The 26,392-nt window shown below is 40.3% G+C and overlaps 1 protein-coding gene across 1 annotated transcript; it reads right to left on the minus strand.

Annotated features, from left to right (window-relative positions):
* Positions 1 to 9,053: 9,053 nt before the first annotated feature.
* Positions 9,054 to 21,547, minus strand: LOC117264317 (uncharacterized). The gene is made up of 4 exons (XM_033638200.2): positions 21,071 to 21,547; positions 16,571 to 19,906; positions 14,770 to 14,844; positions 9,054 to 9,869 (listed from the first exon to the last, which is right to left on the minus strand). Exons 2-4 carry the CDS (start codon positions 19,834 to 19,836, stop codon positions 9,650 to 9,652), a joined length of 3,561 nt encoding a protein of 1,186 aa, XP_033494091.2. The 5' UTR covers positions 19,837 to 19,906; positions 21,071 to 21,547; the 3' UTR covers positions 9,054 to 9,649.
* Positions 21,548 to 26,392: the final 4,845 nt, after the last annotated feature.

Here is a 26,392-nt window from a genome sequence, read left to right on the forward strand (position 1 = left end):
AAAGCAGAGCTGAATTGAATTTAGATTTGTTAACTTTGTATCAACCCCAGAGATTTAAAGGCTGCTCAGTTTGGCGTACAATCACACTTTTAGATTTGTAAAAATCTACTCATTAGTATCCTGTAGATGAAGCAACTCATACTTCACTGTGCTGGAAAGAAGAATAACTGGGCAGTTTGCACAGAACTAAAAACTGTCTGTCAGTGCACAGCAGGCTGCCCTGGGAGAAAAAGCACTGCAGTGGAAATGAGTTTGTCCTCTCTTAAACTGTCATAGGATGGACACAACATGAAATATGAAGCCTAAAAGATATAGAAACTTGCAATAATTATTACCTTCAGTCCATAATGTCCAGCTGGAATTAGAGGAATTGGACTTTGTTCCTAAAATTCAAAAGAAAAGGACCATTCCTGGCAAGAAGCTTTTTGATAAAATTGCCTTTTACTTTGCTTTCTGTAACATTTGATGCGGTGCTGTCAAATGATTAGCATATGTTTTACTGGATTAAAAAGCACGTATGAATCATTGGTGCCACATACAGCTTACTGTGGTGCACAAATGCTAAAAAATGCAAATCAACACCAATGGCCTTTACAGGATAGTGTGTGTGTTTGTGGCATGCTTTCAGTTACACACAGTAATTCAACGTTACCAGTGTGTTTCTGTCCATAGGTCGGCAAGGCGGTTCTAATTGGGGGCAAGGAGGGGCTCGTGTCCTTGTTATATCAAGGCTTGACACCCCCTTTGTAATATTTTCGTACATTTTTCAGCTCTCATTTTTCCCTAAAGAGGGGAAAATGTTATCGTTTATGGGCAGTGATAAATAAAGCAGTGTATATTTGCACCCAGGAGAGAATTGTCACACTGCAGCTATTTACAGCCACCCTTAAAACGCGTTATTATGGATCCCACTGCTTGTTGTGATCGGCTAGAGCTCACCATGTTGAGGATCAAGATTTAAAGTGGTTAGGATTGGGGCTAACAGGTCATGGTTAGGACTAGTACTAACCAACTTCGGATATTCTCTGAGATCAGCATAGGATGTTAGAATGTATAAAGCTGCTGAATGCCCCCTTGGGACATAAACTTTAACAAAATTGCTGAATGGACCTGTTTGTTTTAACATCATATGTTGATGCTGCAAGGACACCCAGGAGTATACACATATGTAAATAGCCACATTGACAGGCCCCTGCTGTAAATAGACTTATTGGCTGCAGACACGGTGCAAAACGTATTGTTGGCAACAGATACCTAGATGCAAAAAGTATCTGCCTAAAAAAAATGTGCATTAAGACTGAATGAGTATTCTTTTACATGTGTATTGTTAGTCTTTTAGAAAAACAAACCTATGGGGGTGGTGGTGGTTGTGCTTAATATATATATTTTTTGGTAACCCAAAAATTGCATATGGCCCCAACTGGCCCCCATTTTAAATGGTCTAGCACTGCCAAAGTGGTCGGTCCACCACCTCCATCCACAAATTGTAAGATTGACACAGACATGCTCTATGCTTAAATGTTAGTTGCTGCACCTTATGATACTATAACTTTCTATATCCTACCTCAGCACTCCTGCCTGTTGAGTCACTGGTTGGAGGTTGAAGTTGGCTGATGTTCATCCCTGATCATCCCCTGACTTTTCCGCCATCATGAGATTGACATCTCTGGTTTTGATTTAACAACTAATGGATCTATTTTCATAAATTTTAGCACATACATTCATGTTTGCCTCAGGATGAATGTATCACTTTTATGATCCCTTAATTTTTCACCTGGTGCCAACATTTAAATTTGTCTGATTATTTGGTTTATGACTAAATACCAGCAAAACTAAGGAGATTTCCATCAGCCTCAGCTGCACACGGTGTTTGTTGCTGATTAGCAAAATGTTAGCCTGCTAAACATAGATGGTAAACATGACCAATATCATTTTGGTCGTTCTAAGATGAGCCCTCCATCAGCATCTCCATGCACCTGGCTCGTGCTTTCTGCTCCTGCATTTTTCTAAAGGACATCCATGTATGTTGACGTGGGACGTCCTTGTGGACAAAACCCATGTGTTGGCTCCAACTGCACCAGTTTGCTGGCTGGGAGCTCCCAGTGTGTCTGGCAGTGACTGGCCAGTCTCATTCTCCTAGATGCTTTTTTCTCACTCACACTAGGCAGCTCTCCATGTAGATTCTTGATGGTGACGTACATGCCCTGGTTGATGTTCAAGAGAATACTATTATGTTAGTATTGTCACAGTGAGCATGTTAGCTGCTAGCACAGTGACATTAGCATTTAGCTCACAGCCTCATGGAGCCGCTAGCATGGCTGTGGACGCTTCATTAGTGAAACATTTAAAATCAGTGATTTTGAGAGAGGGAAACAAAACTGTTGGCTGCCTCTTTCTAAAATAGAACGTGGCTACTCTCATGACTGTGCAGACATAACCTCTACGTTGCCGCATTTTGAAGGCAGTGACATCACTACAATTCTTTTCAGCTAGAAGGTATGTCTCAAATTCCATATGTGTGCAGATCAGCACCTCCAGCTGATCTGTTCAGAAACTCTTGCTGAAGAATTCTGATAATGAGGGCACAGACCAAACACGGTGCTATTGTCATAAAAACATGCAGCATTCCCTTTAATTCAATGTTGCATCCAGAAATAACTAAAAAATAACTTAAAATACAATAAAATAACCAAAAATAAAAACCCAAAAATTAGTAGGTCATGTGACCTTCATCTTGCATATGGCAGCAGCTTCTAATGAGTTTCCCTGATATTATGTATTCATTTATTCATCCACCCTTCCCTGTGTTTAACTCCAAGAAAAAAGCAGAGGGGTCACTTTGGCTTGTGATATGTTCAGCATTCTTCACCAGCCTGTCGTTCACTCCAGCTCTCCTCCATTGTTCTATTCACAGGTAGCGTACAGCTTGTTTGAGCCTGGAAGCTGGCAGCTGCCCATGGCTTTTTATGCAGGGGCTGGTGAGAGCCGTTGGACCTCAACCAGACGGACCAGTGAACCAAAATAATGAGCTGAAAGTGGCTGCGGGCTGCACAGAGCTGCAGACTGGGGTGTTACTTTTCAGTGGTGCTGGCAGTGTTAGTAATCTCTTCAACTTACAGGGAGTCATTTGATTCAAAGTTAAAATCAGCATTGTCACGCAATGGAGACCAAAGTTGTTCAGCTGGTAGATTTTATGTGTTAAGTCATAAAACAGCCATAAAGGGCCAACCAGCTCAATTAGTCACTGTGCAGCAAATGGAAATATTGTTTTACAGAAAAATATTATTATACGTTTAGCATGCATACATGCACATTATGTAGCTGTGCGTTGCATACTGGTTACATTAATTAAATGTATGGACATGCTACATTTGTTTTAAGCAATGAGCCTGGAGAGGTTGTGGTTTACAGTGATTTTAGAACAGCTAAGGGGCGTTGTTAGGCATGATGAGGAGCAAAGTGCCTAAACCCTAGCTGTTCCAAAAACACTAAACCACAGCCTCTCAATGCTTGTTGTTTCTATAAAATGGATACTACATATAGCTGGCAATGTTTCATAATATAAACACACAGCAACAAAGTATGATATATATATATATATATATATATATATCAAACTATAATATATTGATAACAAATAATCACTCTTACACCAAGCAATGTAGTGCTTCAGTGACCTTTATTTAGCAGAACGATTGCCAATTAACACACGCAGACACAATGAATAGTGCTGTTGTTCGGGTACTGGCTTCATTTCTTTCTTGACTACTCCAGCTCTTCAGTTTCTCTCTTATTGATTTCAGCGTGTCTCCTTTATCTTTTATCTCCCTCCTGTCCAGCTCTTAAACACTTATTCATGCTTAGCCAGTGCCTACTTAATGAGGTGGGTATTCCATTAGGTAGATGGGTTATTACCAAGAAGTAAGGGGGTATACTTTCCAATGGCTTTTTGGCTGATGTGTAGGTATACTGTAAACAGCCAGAAAAAGAGGTGGGTATAACCCTTTCAGCTGCGTGTACCTTCCACTACATCACTGCGGTTAGCTCACCCAGTAAATCAAAATCCACAACAAAGTCTGACATTTTGAAACAACGGCTAATTAGCGCAGTAATACTATAATGCAGCAGCAGCTGTGTGTTTATAAAGTGTTTCACAATATAGTGGCTTTGAACACAGCTCAGCCAATCATAATCAAGGATCGGAAAAAAGTCATGTTGAATTACAGCAAATTACCTGTATCAGGCTGTTCTCAGAATTTTTTTGTATGTTTTCCTATGAAAACCCAAATTTGTGAATAGCCCACATGTTTTAAAAGTCTGTGATCATGTGACCAATGCGCTGATGGCAGTAAACAAGGAAGCAGTCCCAAGTGCTTGTAAGGAGGCTGGTTGGGTGGTGGACTGGTCACAAAAAAACAGACTTTTCCCGGTGACTTTCCCCTGGAATCACATGTTCAGATCTGAGTGAACTTTGAGTTAATGTTAATGTTATTGGTCTCCAAACAGACGATGGCTCTGCCCTGAAGCTGCATATAGCTCAACTCAAGCCCCTGTTTGCTACAAGATAGCTACATCATGATATATGACCAAACAGGGCAGGTCCGACCTGTTTTTGTGGACCACGCTGCAAATAGGCCTATAACTAGATCAGAAAGTAACTAGTAGACTATCAATAACTTACTGGTCACTTAGACAATAAAGGTCCAGATTAATAGAGACATAAACCATTTGGCAATTAGTGCCACCTCCTGATAAAAACAGTAAGCATTATCAAAAGAGCTGGCTAACTTCTCAGTATTTAAATGTCGTATCATATCAAAATACGGAGGGACTATTTGCACACCAGTATAAATAGCCTTGGCCTCTCAGCTGGGCTATTTTCACCCTTGTATGACATGTGACAACAAACTTTGCACGTACAAAAAACCTAACTGACGCAGACTTCCTGTTTCTGTATACTGACACCATATCCCTCAGTGGAAATGAAGCTTTTATCCACTCTTATTTCACAGATAAGAAACAATAAATTGTGAAGACAGTAAAGCCTCCACTAAAATAGCATTTTAAGTCTCGTGTTTGATTTATCCTTCAGGGATTTATACTTCCAGATTTATCCAGGTTTCATATGAGAAGAAATAATCTCTGCTCGTCGCTAGGCTAATTTATACAATGTAAAATGCTATAGGCTTGTGCTAATAACGTTAGCATTTTGTATTTGGAAAATGTCTATAGTATGACAGTTGTTTGTCGGTGAATCTTGTGAGTTGTAATGGAGCCAAATTGTGTGCCGTTACCTTTGTTAAATGTCGCTGTTGTCCTTGGTTTTATATGAGAAGAGGAAAAGATTGCCGGCCACCAGGCTACAATGTAAAATGCCATAGGTTTGTGCTAATAACATTTGCATGTTATATTTGTATGGAAAAAGTTTTCATAACAGGACAGTTATTTTGTCAGTGAACTTGTGAGTTGTCTGAAAAATTAAGCTAGCCTACACAGTGTCTGTCTCTCGATTTTGGTGGGGAAAATGAACTTTACAAGCTATCTGAGGAAGAATACATCAACCAGTATATCAAATTTTAGCTGGTTAATAGTGCAACACATTACCGATTGATTCTGGCAGGTTTTGTTAAAATGACAGGTCAGAAACAAGTAGATGGCAATCCCATTCTTCTCCCATAATGACGGACAGAACAATGAACTGTTTGGAGACCATTAACAAGGGAAACAAACACACAAATTGAAATTAAAAATTGAAGCCTGCTTTTTAATTTTGTGAAAGCAATTCTCACTCAAAGTTGAAACAACAAAGATATGAATATAGATTATATGGTTATAGAGTAATTTGCTGTGCCAGTCTCATTAACGTCAACAGAAGTGGCACCAAAGTTTGGCTCCAATGCAAAATTTGAACGCTGTCACTGACATCATATCCTTTCCTTCTTTTATAGTTTTCTTGAGTATAAAACATTAAAATAATTTCATCACAGAACAAACAAACAAAAAACAGACAAATGTAAAATAAAAAAAACTGGAGCTATATGTTTTATAAAATGTAGTCTAGCACTAGCTGTCCTCTATACAACTCACATGTGCTAGCAAAAGGCTACCTTTAAGTAAGAAGGGAGGACAAATAATTGTGACTAACAGCAGGTTCACCGTGTGTTGCTCATGTCCAGGACAAGATGATCTCCAGATATTGCTCTTCTTTCCCGTACAAAACCTAGTTTTCTTCCACAAAAGTAATAAAAGTAACATTAAAAAAATAAAAAAATAAACCTATCCAAATGTCTACACCATACTGTACCTAGATGCCCGAACAACCCACAGATTTAGAGGCTGTGCTGTAGGCTGTGAGACAGTAAATGAAGATATATGCAGGTTCAAATTGATATAACGTGTATGTAATCAGAAACGGATAAACAATTACATAAGAGAGAAAAATCCTACTTTAAAAACTACTTAAGGTCTTTCTTTCTGCAGTTCTTTAGAGAATTGTGCACATCTTAATTGTGCACCACAGCAGTTTAATGACTGGCTGGTGCTGAATGATCTCCTGAGGCACAACAGACATGTTAGTAATATTCTCCCAGTATCTGCCCTCAAATAAACCCAGTCACCATTCTTCAAAAGAAGCAATACAATCATATTGTTGCTGTGATTACATAACTGAGACATAGTAAATTGTTCCTCTCTGCCCACTGTGTGAATTACACTGATACTTTTACGGTTGTGGGGAGGAATTGAACTGATATTATATAGAGCTGCTTGTCAAACCATTTTAAAATTGAACTCTTTAACGTTCACATAGATGACAAGTACTTTCAGTCACTGTGAAAGATGTTCTCTGATATGAAACACAAGTGCAATATGTTGTCCGGCCTGTTTATGTTTAGTTTTATTGACCCATTTGTCTTTGGCTCTAGGACTCAGGGCAGTGCTGTTGCTGCAATATTATTTAGCAGCACCACTTTTCAAAATTGGCAAGTCCTTTGGCAGAGGACTGCAGAATGTCAGCAGAGCTCTTGAGTCAAGAATTTAGAGCTTTCTGCATGTAGGCAAGCATCAAAGCTTGTTCATCCCATTTATTAGTCTTTATATTGTCATCTCTGTGTCTTTTCTGCTTTTAGGTTCCATGAAAATGTCTGTTTAAAACTGATTTTATTTGATAGGATCTATATAAAGTGTGTGTATTTTAGCTTGTGCAAAAATTTGAGCTACACCCATTAATACACAGTGTAGCTGTGATGATGACTGACAGCTAATGATATGTAATGTTGCTTCAACACCTTAAAAAGGCCCTTGAGACCAACTGCATGGGAAATTCAAAAATATAAAATCTTCCATTATGGTGAAAGAGTAGGCTACTGTACCAGTTTAGCATTGTAATCTTATAACATTGTCAGTGCCAGAGATTTTGTCTCCTTTTTTGTACACACATTATTCTTCCTTGTCAACTGCTGATAGTTTGGCCTGAGATTCAAGTGTGTTATGCTTGAAGCGTCTAATGGTGCCTTTAGCTGAAAGAAAAGATAAGAAGTCTGGTTTTATCTTTCTAACTCCACACCCCAGATTTTTTTTCATTTTCAAACTTCTTCAGCCCCAGTAGACACTAAAATTTTCAGACTGCATGCAGCTCCCTCTGGAGCCACAGAAGGCTTTATACAGCTTTTTTTCCACATGGTTGGCTACAGTAATACTCTCCTAGACCTGTAAACAGACTCTGATGTGTAAAATCATTGGAGTTTCCTTTTAAAGGAATACTTTGGCCACAAAATGACCATTTGTATATCAGTAACTCACCACATTACCTTGAATTCATGAAGAATTGATTTTTTTTTTTGCCTCCATGGTGAATCCAAACAGGGAGAGCATTCCTCATAAAGTGAAGTAAACACAGACCATGAAAACTTTTTTCTTCAGTGATCTGATTGGTCAGAGGTCAGGGTGTCGACAGGCTGTGATCTGATACTCTGAAGTTTACCTGCTCCGGAGCAGGTTAGCTGTTCAGCATAAGTTAACATGGTGATTTATCACAGTAAAAAGAGAACCAGCTCTGTGGTACTGAAAACCCAGAGTTAACCCTGAAGTTACCTCGCTAACTCCAAATCCTGCTTCGTAGTAAAGGCCTCAGGAGTTGCGTTAGTGTTTGTAAACAACTGTCTTAAATATATAATTGCTGTTGTTAAACATGGACCCCAATGACGTTAATTTATGAAAACTGTTTGCCTTTTGGGGGTTTTTCAGTCATCGTGGAGGCATGTGAGAGAAACAAAATTTACTTCATGAATTCAAGGTGAGTAACTGATATGCAAATGGTAATTTTACGGAAGTATTCCTCTCAGTTACATCAAGATTTTGGGCTATTATCTGAACATTGCAGCTCAGTTTGCATGCATACGTTGTTATCATTTTCAAAAAAAATAACAGCAAAAAAAAACGCTCACTAACAGTAGTTAAATATACCTTGGTGGCAGAACTGTGCTACCTACATGAGGCTACAAAGCTCTTAAGGCTGCTATGGACCCGCATTTCCCTGTAGTACCATTGTTGCAAGAATTTCATTTCCAGCTGATATTATTTCATCTCAGGAGTGTTTTAATTAAAGCATCAAAGTATATTGCACTCAAAAGGTAATATGACAATCTTTGCTTGGCTTACTGCTCAAATACACTGTTTATACAGTCCTTTTCATAATCTTTTTTCCTAAGTCCTCTAAATCTCATATTCCCCTTGCATTGATTATTTATGAAAGCTTTAGTGAAACCATCCACAGTCTTGCTGTAGTTTGCTCTTTATGTCCATGCACCTGCGTGCTCATGGTTTTGTGCATGTGTGCAGCACATGAACATTTTGAGTGTGACTCACGCTTCATTGCAGCCTTTCGTCATGTCATTGTTTTACTCTGAAACCTTTTATGGAGTTCAGATTGTTTGGGGATTTGGAGACCGTCAGCACAATTGGCAAAGGCATAATGAATGTTTCTCTATTTAGTAGCTAGTTTTGCACTTGTGAAAAGGTTTAGATGCACTGAAGCTGTACTTCTTGGCTGAAAATGTCCTTTATTTCATTCGTTAAATGTACAAAGGGAAGTTTAGCATTCAGAATTAAACAAAGCTCTGGATAAATGAACAGATTTACAGATGAATAAACAATCAATAAATTCTGATTTATTTTTGCATTTCAAAATGATTCCATTCAAAAATTTGTTTTATATATTGCACATTTAGTCTGAGGAGAAGCAGGTAAGAGGGATGATTGATGGGGAAATGTATCAACTGGAACTCATAGTGCATTTATCATAACAGTGCAACAGAATCCCATATGGAAAATAGATAAAGAAAATTGTGCCATATATTTTATGCAGGCATTTTGACAACAAAATTACATTAACTTTCAAAAGTGAAATAAAGAATTCCTTTGGGACGATAGTAGCTGAAGGTCACAGAGATCAGGGGCAAACTTGAGTACAAAATCATGTTTATAAGCTTGACAATGTGCAGGAGAGAGGAACTCTACTGGGTAAGAGTTTAATTCAGAGTAATCTCCTTCTATGGGTATGAAGGGAATAGTAAGAGTCCTCTGCAAAGGCTTCTGCTGGTCACTTGTAACACAGGCTTATGGCTATTAAACAGCACACAGGTTGAGATGTTTACACTTGCTGAATTTTCCTGGGCAACCATTTGAACAGGGTCTTGCACAGCTTTTTGCTCCTCACCTTTGACTTTGTTAGGTTCTTAATGATGACATTTCTGAGCAGGCTGAAGTTCATTGGCTGGGATAGGTGCACGGAGAAAGCGTTGTTTCCTCTTGCTGAGCGATTCAGAACCTCCAAGAAGCGTTTCTCCTGCTGCCTGAAGTCATACTCCACACTGGACAGACAGACATGCAGCCCAGAATTACCAAAACCCCAAAACACAGATGTGAAACAACACAAAATGTATCAGCTCTTGCCAAAGGATGCAAATGAATGGTGTCAGATCTGCATTACGAGCTTATCTTTCTATTATGCACCACGCTTTTGTAGCTACAGTTCACTCTGTGGGAAGCTCTATGCTTGTCAGATTTCAAAGTGTTTGATTGGTTCAGGCAGGAAGATATTCCCCGCCGGGGTATCCTTTTTTCTGAAGGTGCAGACATCTTGTTCAAATTTCCTTATCTTCCACTTGGCCTTTAAGGACCACTTGCCGACACACACCAGTCAGCAAATCAACTTACGTAACATCTTTTTGTCATGCAAAATCAGTTTTGAAAATAAGTGGATCAAGAGGGACGTTTTAAATATTTCAAGATAAAGACTGTTTTAGGTTTTGCTTTGGAGAGCAGGAGGCATTTCTTCCCCAAAAAAATGATGAGAAGACTTATATTCCTTAGCCTCTCTTAGCCTCTTTAAACACAGTATTTCTGGGACAATTGTTTTTTATTTTTGTATTGCCTCCAACTGATGCAACATTTCCGCTAATGGGTGCAAACGAACATCAAAGTTGGAATATTAGAGCAAACCGCTATTGCATGATAATTAGTGTATTAGGTGTATGAAGAAGTAATGTATGAAGCACTACCTTCAACCAAATGTTACCTAAAATTGCTGCAGGGTGTGAAAATATGAAAATGCCAAATGTCTCACTTTAAAATCTACTTTGAATAAATGTACCCACCTCTTACAACTAACCTAACCTACTAAAATATTTTATTTCTACATGACATGGAATTACCTTGTATGCAAATTAACAATACTAACATGACTTCAGTAAAGTGATCATTATAAATCTTTCTAAATCCATCATGCAGGCTGCTTGGGTGTGACTTCCTCTTTGCTAATTTGAATTTCTGAGAGTGTATCTCAATCTCCATAAATCTGCTGTGGGGATAGATTGAGTCACATACAGTCAGTGCTTAAATCCGACACTTGTTCCAAAAGATTGATGGTTTGCTCAGAGAGGAAAATGTAATCTCCCTATGTATTCTGAGCGAGAAACAAATGAGCAGCGCCGAGCCTTTCATTTGGTAAGCTGCCCATACAGTAAGTCATTAATTTTCAGTGAAGTGAAGTGGGCAGGCTGGTGGAGAACTGTTTGGCAACTGAAATGGCAAATGGGCTCAATCTTGTTGAACTGTGTGTCTTAAGCATAAAGGAAACTTTAAATAAAACCTGTATTTTGAAATTGCCCTTGGGTAAAGTGATGCATGGTCCCACTGCTGTGCATATACTAGTGTTAAAGTAAAGTTATTCTAAAGTTATTGAAATTCATGTTATGTTACATTTTTTACTTTTGGCAGATGCTATTTGCAACCAGGTGTCATAGCCAACAATGATATTCACACCCAGGGTGGAAGTAGTCACTAAATATTTACACATTTATGTTAACATGGATGGGTCTATTCAGCTATTCTGCTAAAGTTGATTTACACAGTGTGCATTATACATCCTGAAAATGAAAATAATAAGTCAGCTAAGTCTTAAAACAATAAGCCAGCAAAGACCCACACAGGACTCAACTCCCTGTGTGGAAGTCCAGTGCTTAACCCATCTCCCACCCACCACATCTTACTTCCACCATGGACCCTGTCACTCTTTAAATGGCACCTGCTTACTCTCTGGTAGTGCATTTGCGTTTTTTGAGTTTTTTCTCATAATTTTAATACTTAAATTTTAGCGAACATCTGATGATATTAGCTAATACTAGCCCTAACCATGACCTCTGTGCACTAAACGTGACAACCAGCACTAGCCATTCACAGCACATAGTGGCATCCATAATGAGTGGTCAAAGGGATTGGTGTAAATAAGAGGTCTGCATTGTGACTGTTCTCATCCAGGTGCATATAGATACTCTTTTTATTTTTTGCCTAAGTCAAGGTAGTAATGACAATATATATTTAGGGGGAAACATCTCCCCTAGTACTCAAATATGCTCAAAATGTACATGTTCTCATCCCAGCTCGTCAAATATCACTGCTTTATCTGTGGACTTTCATATCTATATATGACACACTAGGTATCCTCCTGTGTCTGCTGTTGAAGTTGAGGAAAGTCATGTCAATTTATGCTTGTTACATGCATTGTGTCTTTTCAAAATACAAAAAAACTCAAAAAAACAGGGATGCATGAGAATAGCACATCATCAATATCTGCTGATATTTGCTTTAAAATTAACTGTCAGAATCAGCCAATATGCTTTTTCTTATTTTTCACAATGAATGAATATTATATACATTGTAAAGTATTGTATTTCATGTCTCCATCTGCTGGTGGGCCATCATGGTAAGTATGCATGCATAAAATGATGTTAATTCCGCTGCAGAAGAGACATGATGATCACTAAAATTAGGTAGGGATAAAGGGGATGTATATCAATTAGAGCTTAGATCGGGCCCAAAAAACCCAGCCCGACCCCAAACGAGCCTGTACATGTTCTGTCCGAGCCCGGCCCGTCCCTTTAACTGTAATTATGAGCCCGAGCACGGTTTAAACCCGACATTTTTGTAAGGAAACGAACGTGGACATTGAAGGCTGACTCTCGTCTTTCTTTCTGTGGCAAGCCTTCGTCATGTGCCTCTTAAGTGTCGAGGTCCCCCTCTTTTTTGCTGTCATATACCAGTATCGTGCTGCACTTGGTATACTCGACGAAGCAAACCGTCAACAACTCACATGCACGCGGCCAGTGGCGCCGTCAGGGGGGCCCGTGGCCCCCTTCCCAGGTGTGATAAGTAGTTGGTTCCATAGCCTAGTGGTGTGTCTCAAATCACATACTTCCCTTAGTACACTTCCATGTAGTAGCTTATACTATGTGCACTATGTACTAATTAGTGTAGTGAGCGAATGTCGGGCAGTGTTGTCTCAAACCAAACACGTCCGTTGTGCACTCACCGGAAATAACGACCGAAAATTAGCTAGTTAGCAAACTAGCATTAGCATTCGCGTTATCGTTCGCGGTACCAAATAACTACAGACTGCTACTTTAACCCAATAAACATACTGCTGGCTTATACCCAACAACAGTATAATGGTGCTTAGTGCAAAAAACACATGCATTTGTACAATGCAGCGACATTGACGGTCGCACAGTCCACGTCCGTTATTTCCAGTTTGAAAAGTGGTCCCTCCCCTTCCGCTATGTAGCCAAGATGGCGACCATTGATGGTGAGAAGTGTCCATAGTTCCACACTCAACTTCTTGCACCATCCAGGTACTCATAGTGCACTGCATTTTTCCATACTTCTAAGTGTGAACGCGCTTATGCACTCAAAATATTAAGTGTAAGTACAGAAGTACGCAATTTGAGACACAGTCTAGGTCTATCATGAGGAGCCCGACCAATCCGAGCCCAAGGATAGTGGCGGGAAATTATGGCTGGGTCAGGCCGAGAATCTAAGCTCTAATATCAATAGTGGTATCGGTTATCGGCCAAATGAGTTGTTATATATCGGCATATCGGATATGGGCAAAAAAATCCAATATCATGCATCCCTAGAAGGAAACATCATGGCTTAGCTTAAAATAAGGACAGTTATGTAACGTCATATAACATCACTTGACACATGTCATGTACGTATGTCACTTCTGTAGCATGCTACTCATAGTAGCACACTGTGTTGTTATAAAAATGACTTCTGTGACTTTTGGTTTCACACAGGAAGCAAACAGCAGTCTCCCGTGTGAAAGTCCGGGCTTTGTTGGACCCATCTGCTTCCCCTCCGGCCCACTCTATACAAAACTGCCGCCATCCAGTGCATTTAATAACACCACGAAAGGTGCCTTGGTGTGTTGGTATCTTATGCGGAAGTCCACTGACATAGTGCTGGTATTTGACGACTTTGGTTGGTGGCTGCTGCATCAACAACTGCCGCCACCTGATAAATCTAATGCCCAGATCACTGACAAAGCAGCGGTATTTGACCAGATCGTAATGAGAATGGGCTGAAATGTAAAATATGTGGATAAAACTATATATATATATTCTTTTTTAATCACTATAAATGGCAACCATGCACCGCTGTCTGGAAAAATCATGAGCAAATGTAATAATAAACATAAACAAACTTAACAAATAGCCATTATTATTACTACTGGTTCTGGTATTATGGTGTACTGCACTTCCTTGGTGGGTTGTCCAAGTGGTGTTGCCGTACCCCAGCAGAAGCTGTTGGTTGGCTGCTGTAGTTAAGTACAATCAATGTCAAACACTGTACTGTGTCTCTATTCCATTACTTTCAAATGTATTGTCATATCACTGTTGATTATGATGACGATGAAAATGATGTGATGTTATGAAAATAATTTTATGAATTGTTATCGTCTCAGTAGTAGTTTCCATTTACCGCATATTTGTACAGAATGCTGTATGGCTGTACTTGCTTATGATGAAGGATTTAATATAACGGGAAATGAGTTTTCAAATTTTGCAATTTTTTTCGCTTCATCATTTGGCTACGGCCTTGGCCAAAGAAATATAAGCACTCATGGCAGTTCATAATAAGTCTATTAAACGGAGTGTCGTTCTAAAATATTGATTTCATTTTTAATTACTTTCTTAATATCCTTCTGAAAATTTCCCATGTCTCAATATCTGAAGCCCAGACAATGTCTTAAATTCATTTAAATGAAGTCGTCCTGCTCCTGCCTATAATCCAAACCAACACAAAGTGATATCATTCTATATATCCATTAATATGGTGCATATTTGGGCAAGAGCTGAATTCTAGAGCTGCTCTGATCACTCACCAGTTCAAACACTGCATACAGGTAAAATTAATTCACTGTTATCTCACCTGTAGACAATACAAGCAGTCTTCTGGCAGGTTGAGCAGTTTTTGAGGTCCTGTCCAGTTTTGTAGCATCGCCGACTAAGTTAAAACAAAAAAGTAAATTGAATTGCAAACAGTAAATTTGAGCAACTTCTAAAACTCTCATCGTTTTCAGATTTACAATTTAATATTCTTTCCACTCACCCTCTCTGTCTGATATTCACTCAGACTACTGTTGGCAGCGTTGAGCCGTATAACATGCATTATGTCAGACATCAGTGGGTTATTAGGAGTTGGTTATTCTGAAACATGACCTCAGAGGCAGTCACAACTTATTAGCACACTACAGTGAATGAGAATGATTGACAGAGACACATTGCCAGAAGGCGGTTTTAATTCCTGTTATTTGTCCCAGAAGACTTATGTGGCTAAATAAATCTCTCCGAGATGTGCCCTCTTGAAATGCCCAAGTAGGTTTCTGTCACACACAGGCGCACGTTCACGGACCTGTTTGCAAACTTGTAACGATATAAAGGCTTCACATCATCACGCTACAATCTCTGATTTATAGCACCGTTACAGTGGCCACAGAGCCAGCTTCATGACACCTTAACAGCATGCTCCAAATGTATTTGTGCAACGTCTCACATCATGGTGCTTGTAATAAATTATTCATAAATTATATATTTATTTCCATTTGTGGGTATGAGTTCAATGTCAGTAGAAAGTCAATGCTCATCAATGTGGCACTTCATAATTTACTGCATCCAAAATAATTCTAGAACATGAACCATATCTTTTCCAAATTAGGTTTATTTTGTATAAACCAATTGCATTATAGATGCTTTTCTTCAGACAGGACAGGGTGAGCAAATATCTGACACTGCCATAATATGTATATATAATGTTTAATTTTTATATCACATTAGTCGCCCTTAGCAAGCTTCCCTGCTGCCCTCCCCCACTCCAAAAAGATTATTAATATTAATATTCATTGTTATGTGTTATATTTATTGTATTTATTGTATTTATTACAAACAAGAACAAGAGCTTTTAAGAAATTAACACAAACAACTTAGCTAACACACAATAATAACAAAATATAAACAATAACAGAATATGATATGGGCAAATTTGCAAAAAGCCCTGGAAGGCTTTTGCCTTTTCATCTTCTCTTAAACTAATGCTCCCCACACACACCTTATGTTTGATTTTTGCCCCCTGGGTGTCACCCTATGTCACCTACAGTATAGGGAGATCCACCACTGAATAAAAGAGATATCTGTGCTGTATCTGTTGATTTAAAATATGTATGTGTTTTTTTTTTGTTGTAAACAGTGTATTGCCATCAATGACCAATTGTTTTTCCACTAAACTATGAATGAATATGAATAATCATACATATAATTACACAAACACACATACAGACGTTTTTTTAGATTGGAGATCAATGCAGTTTGCTGATAAATTCCAAATCCACTGAGTGGTTCCAGTAAATGCAAGTGATGACTCACTAGAAAGTCAAAGATCAGCACTGCAGGACAGCTTTTAAAGTAATTCCCTTGACCATATTCTGGCAAAGTGCTATAATATACCTGTATCAGACTGAATGTGGAGTATATCAATAATTCAGTCATAACTGACCCTGCAGGTTTTGTATTTTCGTTACACTATAAGTGAAATGCTTAATGTTTAATAAGCATCACAGAATAATGCTGTCGCAAGTCTTTATGTATCACAAGTAAAGCATTACACTAGAGAAGTCATTTCACCTCCCTTACCCACATACATATGCAGACACACAGAACCTCATGCATCCTCTTACCCGCTGGTGGGAGTGTGGCACGTCTCCAGGTCATGGATAATGTTAAGCAGAGTGGTGATCCTGTCCTTGTTGGCTGCCAGGCTGGCCTCCACAGTCTCGAGCCTCTGCTGTAGGGCTGCTGATTTGCAGCACTGTGGGGAAGGAGGCAGCAACAGAGATGCAGCAGCTGGGTGGGAGTGAGCCAGGCTGGTGTCCTCTGGGCACGGCTGAGGGGGAGCAGGGCTAAACTTTGAATCCGGTCTGACGATTGCCTCTGCCTCGCAGGACCGGAGGCGGGGAAGGGATGCCAAGTGCATTGTTGATGATGGCAATATGGAATTACATTCAGGGCCTGTGTGCATACAGAGCTCTCGCTCACTGTTAAAAGGGGCTGGTGCAGTGAAAGAAAGCTCTGAACCTGTGTGTACCTGCGGTAATGAAGAAGTATCTGAATCAGAGTTTTGGTGGACTGAAGGTTCGGTGACAGGGTTGACATGTGTACTGGTGTTTTTCAGTGATGAGATAGTGGGCTCACAGTTTGTTCGTGCTGTGGCAGAGTAGCTTGGAAGTGTCTGTTCATCTGCATTGCATTTAAGATTAATATTAGCATGCCTGACTGATACACCCAAGGCAAACTGTTTTGTATTTGTATCCATCTCCAGGGTTGTTTTTACTGGTGGGCATGCAGCAAAGTGTCCCTCATGTTCTGTTTTTGTGTATCCTTGATAATGTGCGAGCCTTTGTTGTTTCGTGTTTATGCAACCCTGCAGACAAGAGCTGCTTGATTTAATTAGGGAAATGTAATTCTGAAGGTTGGTGACCTGGGACAGATTTGAATTTTCATGGTCATTTGACTCATGCACAACTAATTCATTGATTAGATTACCATTGAATTTGTTTTCATCAGTATATGATTCAGTATAGGGACTAATGTTTGATGCAGGATTGTGGATGCTTGCATCGCTGCCTCTGTTGAGATATTTTGACACATTTAACGGCTCAGATAATAAAACTGGAGTTGTTGTGGAGTTGTTTTCCTGATTGGAAACAACACCGCACACACCAGACTCATTACCGGTTTGAGCTCTGCTGTCTGTTCCTTGTGTGCGCTCAGGTTGATTTACGTGAAGCGCTTCTTTATGACTTAGATCTTTGTGATGTTGCTTTGTGTCTGCTGATTGAAGAGAAGTTGTACCTGAAACACAGACGTTACTTTGGTTTCCTGTCAATGTAGATGAAGAAGTGGAGGCTGTGGGTGGTGGATTTTTCAGGTTGATGGAGGAGTACTTGAGGGCTTTATTTCTGTATAGAGTGCTGCTGCATGTAAATGCAGAGCTGGGAGCTGCACTTGAAGGCAACCTAGCTCTTGAGTCTGGGGGTTTTGCTGCATTTGGTGTTGTGTTTAGAGACGCTGTAGAAACATGAAGTGTAGGTTCAGATTTTGAGGAGTTACGTTGAATTAGGTGAATTTGTGAGGCTACTGAATTATGTTTAGTGCTGGTATATGTAAATCGGTCTGAATTAGAGCTATGATTCAAAGTGCTCTGCGAGACGACAGTATTCATTACAGTGTCAATAAAAGATGCTTTACCTGGAGATTTGCTGTCGACGTTTGATGAGGGCTTTACTGGTTGTGTATTACCTGGATCCGATGTGGTACATGGTGGACTTGCATGTGTAGGTTGTGCAGTTATTTTTGGTTTATGGTTTTGGTCTGATGCATTGGCTGCCAGTGATGAGGTGGGACATTTAGGGGTCATTCTCGGACTATTTATTGCTATGTTTACTATTGCTGCAGGTTGAGCATTGGCAACTTTTGCGGGTATGCTTTCAGTGGACATCAGTGCAGTATGAAAGGTTGTGGTTGTTCTGCATGTGTTGGCAGTGAATGTGTTTCCTGCAGCGTGTGAACAGGAAGGTGGCGACAGAGTATTTTCAGGTGTAGGGTGCACAGATACACATACACTTTGAGGCACGTTATGTTGCGTAGAGTTGTGTCGTAATGATTTGAGGTGCTTAGGATAAGTGTGTGAATGAGGGTTGTTTGGTTTGGTAGCTGTGGCCATCTGTGGAGTCAACATTAGACTTGTTGGTCGGGGGATCTTACCGTCCTGTGATGGTTTTGCTGAAGATTTTATATTGGCATCCTCATGTCTTGTTTCAATAGTTGCTTTAGTTACAGTGATGGTTTTAGCATGTAGGATGGTTGTGTGTTGAGGGGATGTTGCATCACCGGCAGCATGTGTCTGTGACAAATTGACCAAATTCCCCCTAGAGTGCACTGGGCATGCTGGGTGTGGTGTTTTTCCATACTTTAGCTCTTCCCTAAAATATAACAGTTGTGGGTTATTGGGTGTCCTTTTGTCTCTGTCTGTGATGCTCTCAGAGTTTTCAAGAAGGCTTGACTTCAGGCTTTTCTCAACATGGGGCATCTGGACATGCGTGGTAGTGGAGAGCGAGGTGAGGACTGACTTTGATGGTTTCTCTTCAAGGCGAGCGTCAGGAGTAGAGCTTTTCTCCCCCAATGTCACAACTCCGGTGGCTGCAGACTGTCTGCCACCACAATTGCTGCATATTTTTTGTGTCATACCGAAAGGTCGGGCAGCAGATAACAGCAGTGTCTTCCCACACCGCTCTGCATAATGACCTTGCAGTCTGGTTTGGTCTCTTCCACAAGAGTTTGCACTCTTAACAGGCTCTACTTCATCGCTGTGAACACTTATTCCACCAATGGCATCTGAATCAACCACGCTGCCATTCGTGTAGCGGGCAGCAGATTTCGATTTAGGCTTGACATTGGTTACATTCCCTGCAAAGTGTGGGTTGGTCTTGATTGCCCTGGCATAGCAATAAGTCCCACAGCTGCTCCTCTGACTGCAGGCCACATCCTCAGAGGCCTCACCTCCAAGTGCTCTGAAAGTCACTTCCTTTTTGGTCTTGGATTCCCCACTTTTCTGTTTTAAAATAGCCCTTTTCTCCTTGTCACTCTTTGTTAGCAGTAATACCTCCTTGTACTCAGTTTCCTTGGTAATATAGCTGCTGGATGTTTGAGCAATGTTATCTGATGGTGTCGAGAGCGTATCAGTTAGCTGCACGCTGGGCTGGGTGGATGGTCTGCTGATCCCAGGGGACGTCTGAACACCAACGCTGCACTGAGGTCCCCATGTCTGCAGCAGGGCTCCTCCGGTTCTGTCTCCTCCTGTTGTCCTCCAACCACGCACTCCAACCAGGGCAGGGACACCTAAAACTGGAACCGGAGTTGTCAGGTCAGCCGCTCGTCTCCCCATCCTTTGTTTGGCTGACTCAAAACTCTGATAACTCGAGAGAGCGGCAGCGTTTCCACACCATTACATCCGTCTAAAAGTAAGAGAGGAACAAGTTCACAGTGAGAGGCATTTGAGGTGCTGTGAGAGAAAACCATGAGTAAGCAGGACGGGTTGAAACAATGCACAGAGCGAGAACTGAGACATAGAACTGCTTCAGCGCTGCAGAAATGAAGGATAACTAGAGTTGTCAAAAAATCAATTGCGGATTCGAGATAAGACAGGGAGAATTATCCTCTCACTTTAAACTTTCCTGACATGGTGTGGCTGGATAGGAAATAGGAATGGCAAGGTGTTAACGCTAATAATAAGGGGAGGCTGTGGCTGTGAAAACAAGTGTTGTATATTATATTAGCATTTCAAACAAACCGCACAGATCCCCTCTCAATGTCTGACAGCCCAAAGAATAATTTATTTGTGGAATAAAATTCACAACATAGCTCCTGTGGTGAACTCTCTCTCCTCTCCCGTTGAAATGTTTGTCATAGCGAGCAGCTTCCACTCTCTGTTGTCCTCCACATTCAGCTCACCTTGGAAAGAGGCCATAATGTATATACACACTGGTGCTATAGACTTCATTAAGCTTTGTGTGCATTTAACTGGAACACCCTTTCACAGAGGTGGCATTTTGTCTGCGTGTGTGTCCGTGCCACCCATGAATTCGCGTGTGCCCAGTTTTCTTTTGTGTGTGCAAGAGGTCATTTTAATGATTTACGCAACAACAGTTCGGTAGTCAACGACGGGGAGGTAATTTGTGGATTTTTGCATACATTCAGGCATTTGATTGTAATATACGTTCAACACAGAGTGTGGATGTGTTTGTTTGTGATTGCAAGCCTTGGTTTATAACAAAAAATCATGCAAACACATTGTGACAAGGCTCCCCTCACTCCTTCCTCTTCCCAAACAGCCTCTATCCAGGGATGTCAAAAAGAACATTTAGTCATGTTTACCTGCAGGGAACATTATTTTGGTTGTCATATCATCTAATGTTCCTCAAGCTTAGTCAAGTGACCTGTGTCTTTTGTTGCCATCTAACACTGTCCTGTCCTGTTAGTACAATAAATAAATCTCCCTTTACATGCTCTTGCAGTGCCACACACTTTTTTAGATGACCAGCACTAAAGAACAGAGCTTTCTCTGGCTTCAGCACAATTGCCACCTAATGTGTTTTTGTGATTGTGTTGAGCAGGCATACCTGAGTGTTTGCTTGATCCTGCTGCAAGATGTCTTGTTGTTGTCTTGAGTCCAAATGTCAGGAGCTAGTTTTCCGCTTTCTGTTTTACGTCCTCATAGATTCCTCAAGGTTTGGACTGACTTTGCCTTCATATTTCAAATCCCTTTGTAGTAGAATGCAAACTCAGAGGAGTCTGCAAGCAGTGCTGAATAAGCCCTCTTTCCTAATGATTCTCAACTAATCTACCTTTTATTGATCAGACATGAAGCCAAACTGTGTCCTCATTGTATCCCCCTTCTCCTCTTGTTTTGGTTTTGCTGCTCCATGCTCACTCCATAATCACAACACAGCAGTATGCTACAGTATGCTGCCCTCCAACACTCTCTGTCCTACTATGTCTTGCCTTTTTTCTTACCTCCTCCTCCTCCTCCTTCTCTCTCCCTCTCCCCCTCTCTTATTTCTGCCACTATCCTCCTCCCCAGCATTCATGTATCCTGATCTACAGCTGGGTGGAGAAAGAAAAAGAGAGCAAGGGAGAAATAGGAGAGAGAGAGAGAGGAAGTGACTTGCATCAGTGGGGTAGGGACTGTGTGTAAATTACCATGCAAGTTAAAAAGCAGGGAAATGCACTGACAACAAATGTACAGCAAATGTAAAAGCAAACAAAGCTTTAAAAATAACAGGGAGAAAATTATTTTACCTCAACTCTGCAGTATTTTTAAACGTGAACATTTACAGTATCTCAAGACTATCACTGCTGTTTCAGTCTCATACTGTTACTGTACACAGGAACCAAACTGAAGCTGGTTTCGCTGCATACAGGACTAAGTAGGCGCAGTGTTTTACACTGGCTGCTGTCTTACCTTTGAGTGCACAGTCTGATGTGGTAATGATGTGTGACAGGGCAAAGGCAGGCAGTTTTTAATGCATTTTGTACATTAACCATTTAGCTACTAAATTTCTCAGACCAACGCTGCTTTTTGGGACAAGTCTCTCTTGGGGAAGTATATTACATGTTGTACATCAGTCACTTTTAAGTAATTATTAAAATAAATAATATTGCAACTAATGGGGTAAATGAGATAAATAAACAGGCATATTAAAGTCTAAGTCTTCCTAAGCTTGAAAAGTTTTTGTCACATACAGCAAACATCTCCTCACGATCCGCTAGCTGCATGTCCTCTGAATATGCTGTGAAAAAGTTCAGTCTCTGTACGCAGCCCAGGCTCCGCAAATGGCAACAAAAACACTTCACTTCTGTTTACGTTCAACAATGTTATCAGACACGATGGAGCTAGCTCGCCTTTTAGCCTCATTGTAGCCTGTAGCTCTAACTGCCTCTCTGGGCACCGCGTTCACATGTGCACACTTGTGCGAGACCGTGAGACATGGGCACCGCGTTCATGTGTGTGTGCTTGCTTTCACTGGTCTTGCGCTGGCTGGTTGGTGCAGCCTGGACCACAATGTTTTTGTTGCCATTTGCGGAGCCTGGGCTGCCTACAGAGACCGGACTTTTTCACAGCATATTCAGAGGACAGGTAGCTAGCGGTTCGTGAGGAGATGTTTGCTGTATGTGACAAAAACTTTTCAAGCTTAGGAAGACTTAGAGAGCCTTTAAACATGCCATTGATGTTAAAGGGACAGTCCACCCCAGGATCAAAAATACATATTCTTCCTCTAACCTCTAGTGCTATTTATCAATCTACATAGTTTTAGTGCGAGTTGCCGAGTGTTGGAGATATCGGCCATAGAGATGTCTGCCTTCTCTCCAATATAATAGAACTAAATGGCACTTGTCTTGTGGTGCTCAAAGCACCAAAAAATGCATTTGACGAAATCATGACCAGGGGCCTGTATCACGAAGCAAGATCAACCTTTCCTGGGTTACCCAGACCTATCCTGGGTTGACTAACCCTAACAATGGCAATCAGGATAATCGGTATCGCGATGCTGGATATCAACTCGATAACTCAACCCAGGGTTGCTTTATCAAGAGCCGTGAACGTGCACGCAACGGACCAATCACAATCATGAGAGAAGCGTAGCGTCACTGAGCGTCCTCCCAGAGTGCCGTATGTGAGGAAAAAGAAAGTATTTCTTGTGAGGATCAGAAATTAATTCTACTAAAATATGAGGAGGAGAAAAGCAACATTAGAGAAAAGGCCAACACCGTGGCAGCTGCAGGAGGAGGAAACATGCGTGGCAACGCATAACGGGATGAATAATGTTTAGTTTTAGTTTAGATTAGTTTATGTGCACATAATGTTAAAAACAGACAGTATAAAATTTACAAGATTAAAAAAAGAAAAGTGCCGGAGAGGTTAGAAGCCACTAAGAGCTTGTCAAAGAAATTCCCCTGTCAAAACATCAATGAAATCACATAATAGAGAAGACAAAAAAAATGGGTCAGGAAAGAAGAAAGAGAGGAGGAGAGAGGGAAAAATCCAGACAAAACAAGGTAGCAAATAAAATTATGTGTAGGTTAAATTACTCATCACTGGTTCAAGTAGCTACAGTACCTGTACCTGTACATCTGACACTGATGACACCCTTGAATCCCATGAAATCAATGCTGCGCAGATGAATTGCGTGTATTCCAATTATCGTCTAACATCATTGCGTCTGATAAATTGGTCTTCTTTGTAATAACGTTATATATGCTACAATAAAGCTTAAAGCTGACGTCACAATTAAATCATATCAACACCAAATTGATAGTCTGAATAAAATCATCCTGATATTGAGCTAGAGTTGTTAGAAATTAACAGCTGCGCAAAAATATACCTAGTCTCCCTCTTTAAAAAACAAAAAGGAAAATCCCTCAAACACCATGAAGTGTAGACATGATAGGCTACTTTCCACATTTCCAGCAGCAAAGCTGTCAATTAGGCCCATTATCTTTAACAGGGATCATTTCCTCCAACAAAACAAAATGCTGGCACTAATTAATGGTGCTATTAAGTGTCCGCAAATGATCAGTTTCTTTCTTATGAAGGGGTGGGATGAAATTTCGACTTCTTTCCGCTCCTTTTTGAACAATCTTTTCATTGTCTGTTGTTGTTGCTTTCTTTTCTTTTTTAATGTTCAAAATAAACTTTCAAATCAAAATCAATCAAATTAATTAAACTTCCCGTCATGACTGGGCTGCATTTCTGTCAGCGGAGTCATTTTTTTCCAAACAGCTGATTGGCCAGTGGGTGGTTCTTTTTATAGGATCAGATTCAACCCTGAACTTAGCCTGCTCCGGAGCAGGATAGCCATTCAGAGTAAGTAACCATGGCGATCTACCCCGATAAGAACTGAACCGGCTTTGTGAGACAGAAAACCCAGGGTTAACCCTGAAGTTATCACGCTAAGACAAAATCCTGCTTCGTGATACAGGCCCCAGGTTACTCAAGATAATCCCCAGACCTTGTTGTGAACAGTTTCATGTAGGAACTATTTTTCTTTTAATAATTGTTGAAGTTTTGAAAGTGAATTTTTTTTTTCTCAAGATTCACAAGCAGGTCCCCCAAATTCTGTAAAAATCGTAGACTGTCTGTTTGAAAGCATGGGCCACAGTCAAATCTGAACACTTTGAGACATTAGCTTCTTCATACAGTAAGCATTTTGCTTCTCTAAGTATTAAATAAATCTCAGTTAGCATGTTCAATATTTTTTTCCTCTCTCATTCCACTTTATTCCACATAATTTGGATAAAATGTTACAATTTCTTTTTAAGAGTAGTTTTTTGAGTTTAATGCCAAAGTCTGGTCCATACTTAATGTGAATCCCTGAATTGGAAATATGTTTAAAGAAAAAATGTTAATGTTTTGAATCCTTATTTCAATTCAGTTCAATTTTATTTTATAAAGCCCAATATCACAAATCACAATTTGCCTCACAGGGCTTTACAGCATACGACATCCCTCTGTCCTTTGGACTCTCACAGCGGATAAGGAAAAACTCCCCAAAAAAACCCCTTTAACGGCGGAAAAAAACAGTAGAAACCTCAGGAAGAGCAACTGAGGAGGGATCCCTCTTCCATCCCCATCCCAGACGTGCAATAGATGTCGTACAGAACAGATGAGCATAATAAATTAACAGTAATCCGTATGACACAGAGAGAGAGAGAGAGAGAGAGAGAGAGAGAGATGCAGGACAGACGGTAATGACAGTAGTACAATATTAATGAAAGTAATAATATTATAGTTATAGTTCTGGCTATTGTGGTACAATATGTTGAAAATATATATTAATATCTGGCAGTATACATATGTGACAATAATCGTATGTGTATAATAACAGTAGAAGTATGACTAATGACTAATGATGGCAGCAGCAGCAGGAGGCATCTGGCAGGACCACGGCAGCAGCACAACCACACACGTCACGCTGTCCAGGCACCGCTGCAATATGAGTTAACCTGAGAGACAGTGGAGCACAAAGGCTCCGGAGAAGAAGCCGAGTTAGTGACATCCAGAATGGCCGAGTTAGCAAGATGCTGTAATAGGATATGAGAGAGAGAGAGAGAGAGAGAGAAGGAGAGAAGGTGCCCGGTGTATTATAGGGGGGTCCTCCAGCAGACTAGGCCTAAGTCAGCCTAACTAGGGGCTGGTACAGGGCAAGCCTGAGCCGGCCCTAACTATAAGCTTTATCAAAGAGGAAAGTCTTAAGTCTAGTCTTAAATGTGGAGACGGTGTCTGCCTCCTGGACCGTAACAGGAAGATGATTCCACAGGAGAGGAGCCTGATAGCTGAAGGCTCTGGCTCCTGATCTACTTTTGGAGACTTTAGGGACCACGAGTAACCCTGCGTTCTCAGAGTGGGATAATAAGGCACTATGAGCTCTCTAAGATATGACGGAGCTTGACCATTTAGAGCTTTATAAGTTAACAGTAGGATTTTAAATTCAATTCTGGATTTTACAGGGATCCAGTGCAGAGAAGCTAAAACAGGAGAAATATGATCTCGTTTCTTAGTTCCTGTTAGTACACGTGCTGCTGCATTCTGTATTAGCTGGAGAGTTTTTAAGGACTTACTAGAGCTACCTGATAATAGAGAGTTACAGTAATCCAGCCTAGAGGTAACTTCAGTTTTGTCTGAATTTAACATCAGGAAATTGGTGCTCATCCAGGTTTTTATGTCTTTAAGGCAATTATTAAGTTTAGTTAATTGATTACTTTCTTCTGGCTTCATCGATAAATACAACTGTGTATCATCCGCATAACAATGGAAATTTATAGAGTGATTTCTAATGATGTTACCTAAAAGAAGCATATATAGAGTAAATAGGATTGGTCCGAGCACAGAACCTTGCGGAACTCCAAAACAAACTTTAGTACGTAAGGATGATTCATTACGA

Source organism: Epinephelus lanceolatus, chromosome 11 (assembly GCF_041903045.1).
Source record: "Epinephelus lanceolatus isolate andai-2023 chromosome 11, ASM4190304v1, whole genome shotgun sequence".
Classification (NCBI taxonomy): Eukaryota; Metazoa; Chordata; class Actinopteri; order Perciformes; family Serranidae; genus Epinephelus; species Epinephelus lanceolatus.

Bases quoted from the DNA above. Each gene is read 5' to 3' on its own strand.
- LOC117264317 (XM_033638200.2), bottom strand. From the start codon at position 19,836: ATGGGGAGACGAGCGGCTGACCTGACAACTCCGGTTCCAGTTTTAGGT. The intron at 14,845-16,570 runs GTAAGAGGATGC...GTTTTAACTTAG, and splicing joins TGCCACACTCCCACCAGCGG to TCGGCGATGCTACAAAACTG. The intron at 9,870-14,769 runs GTGAGATAACAG...CTGTCTGTCCAG, and splicing joins ACTGCTTGTATTGTCTACAG to TGTGGAGTATGACTTCAGGC.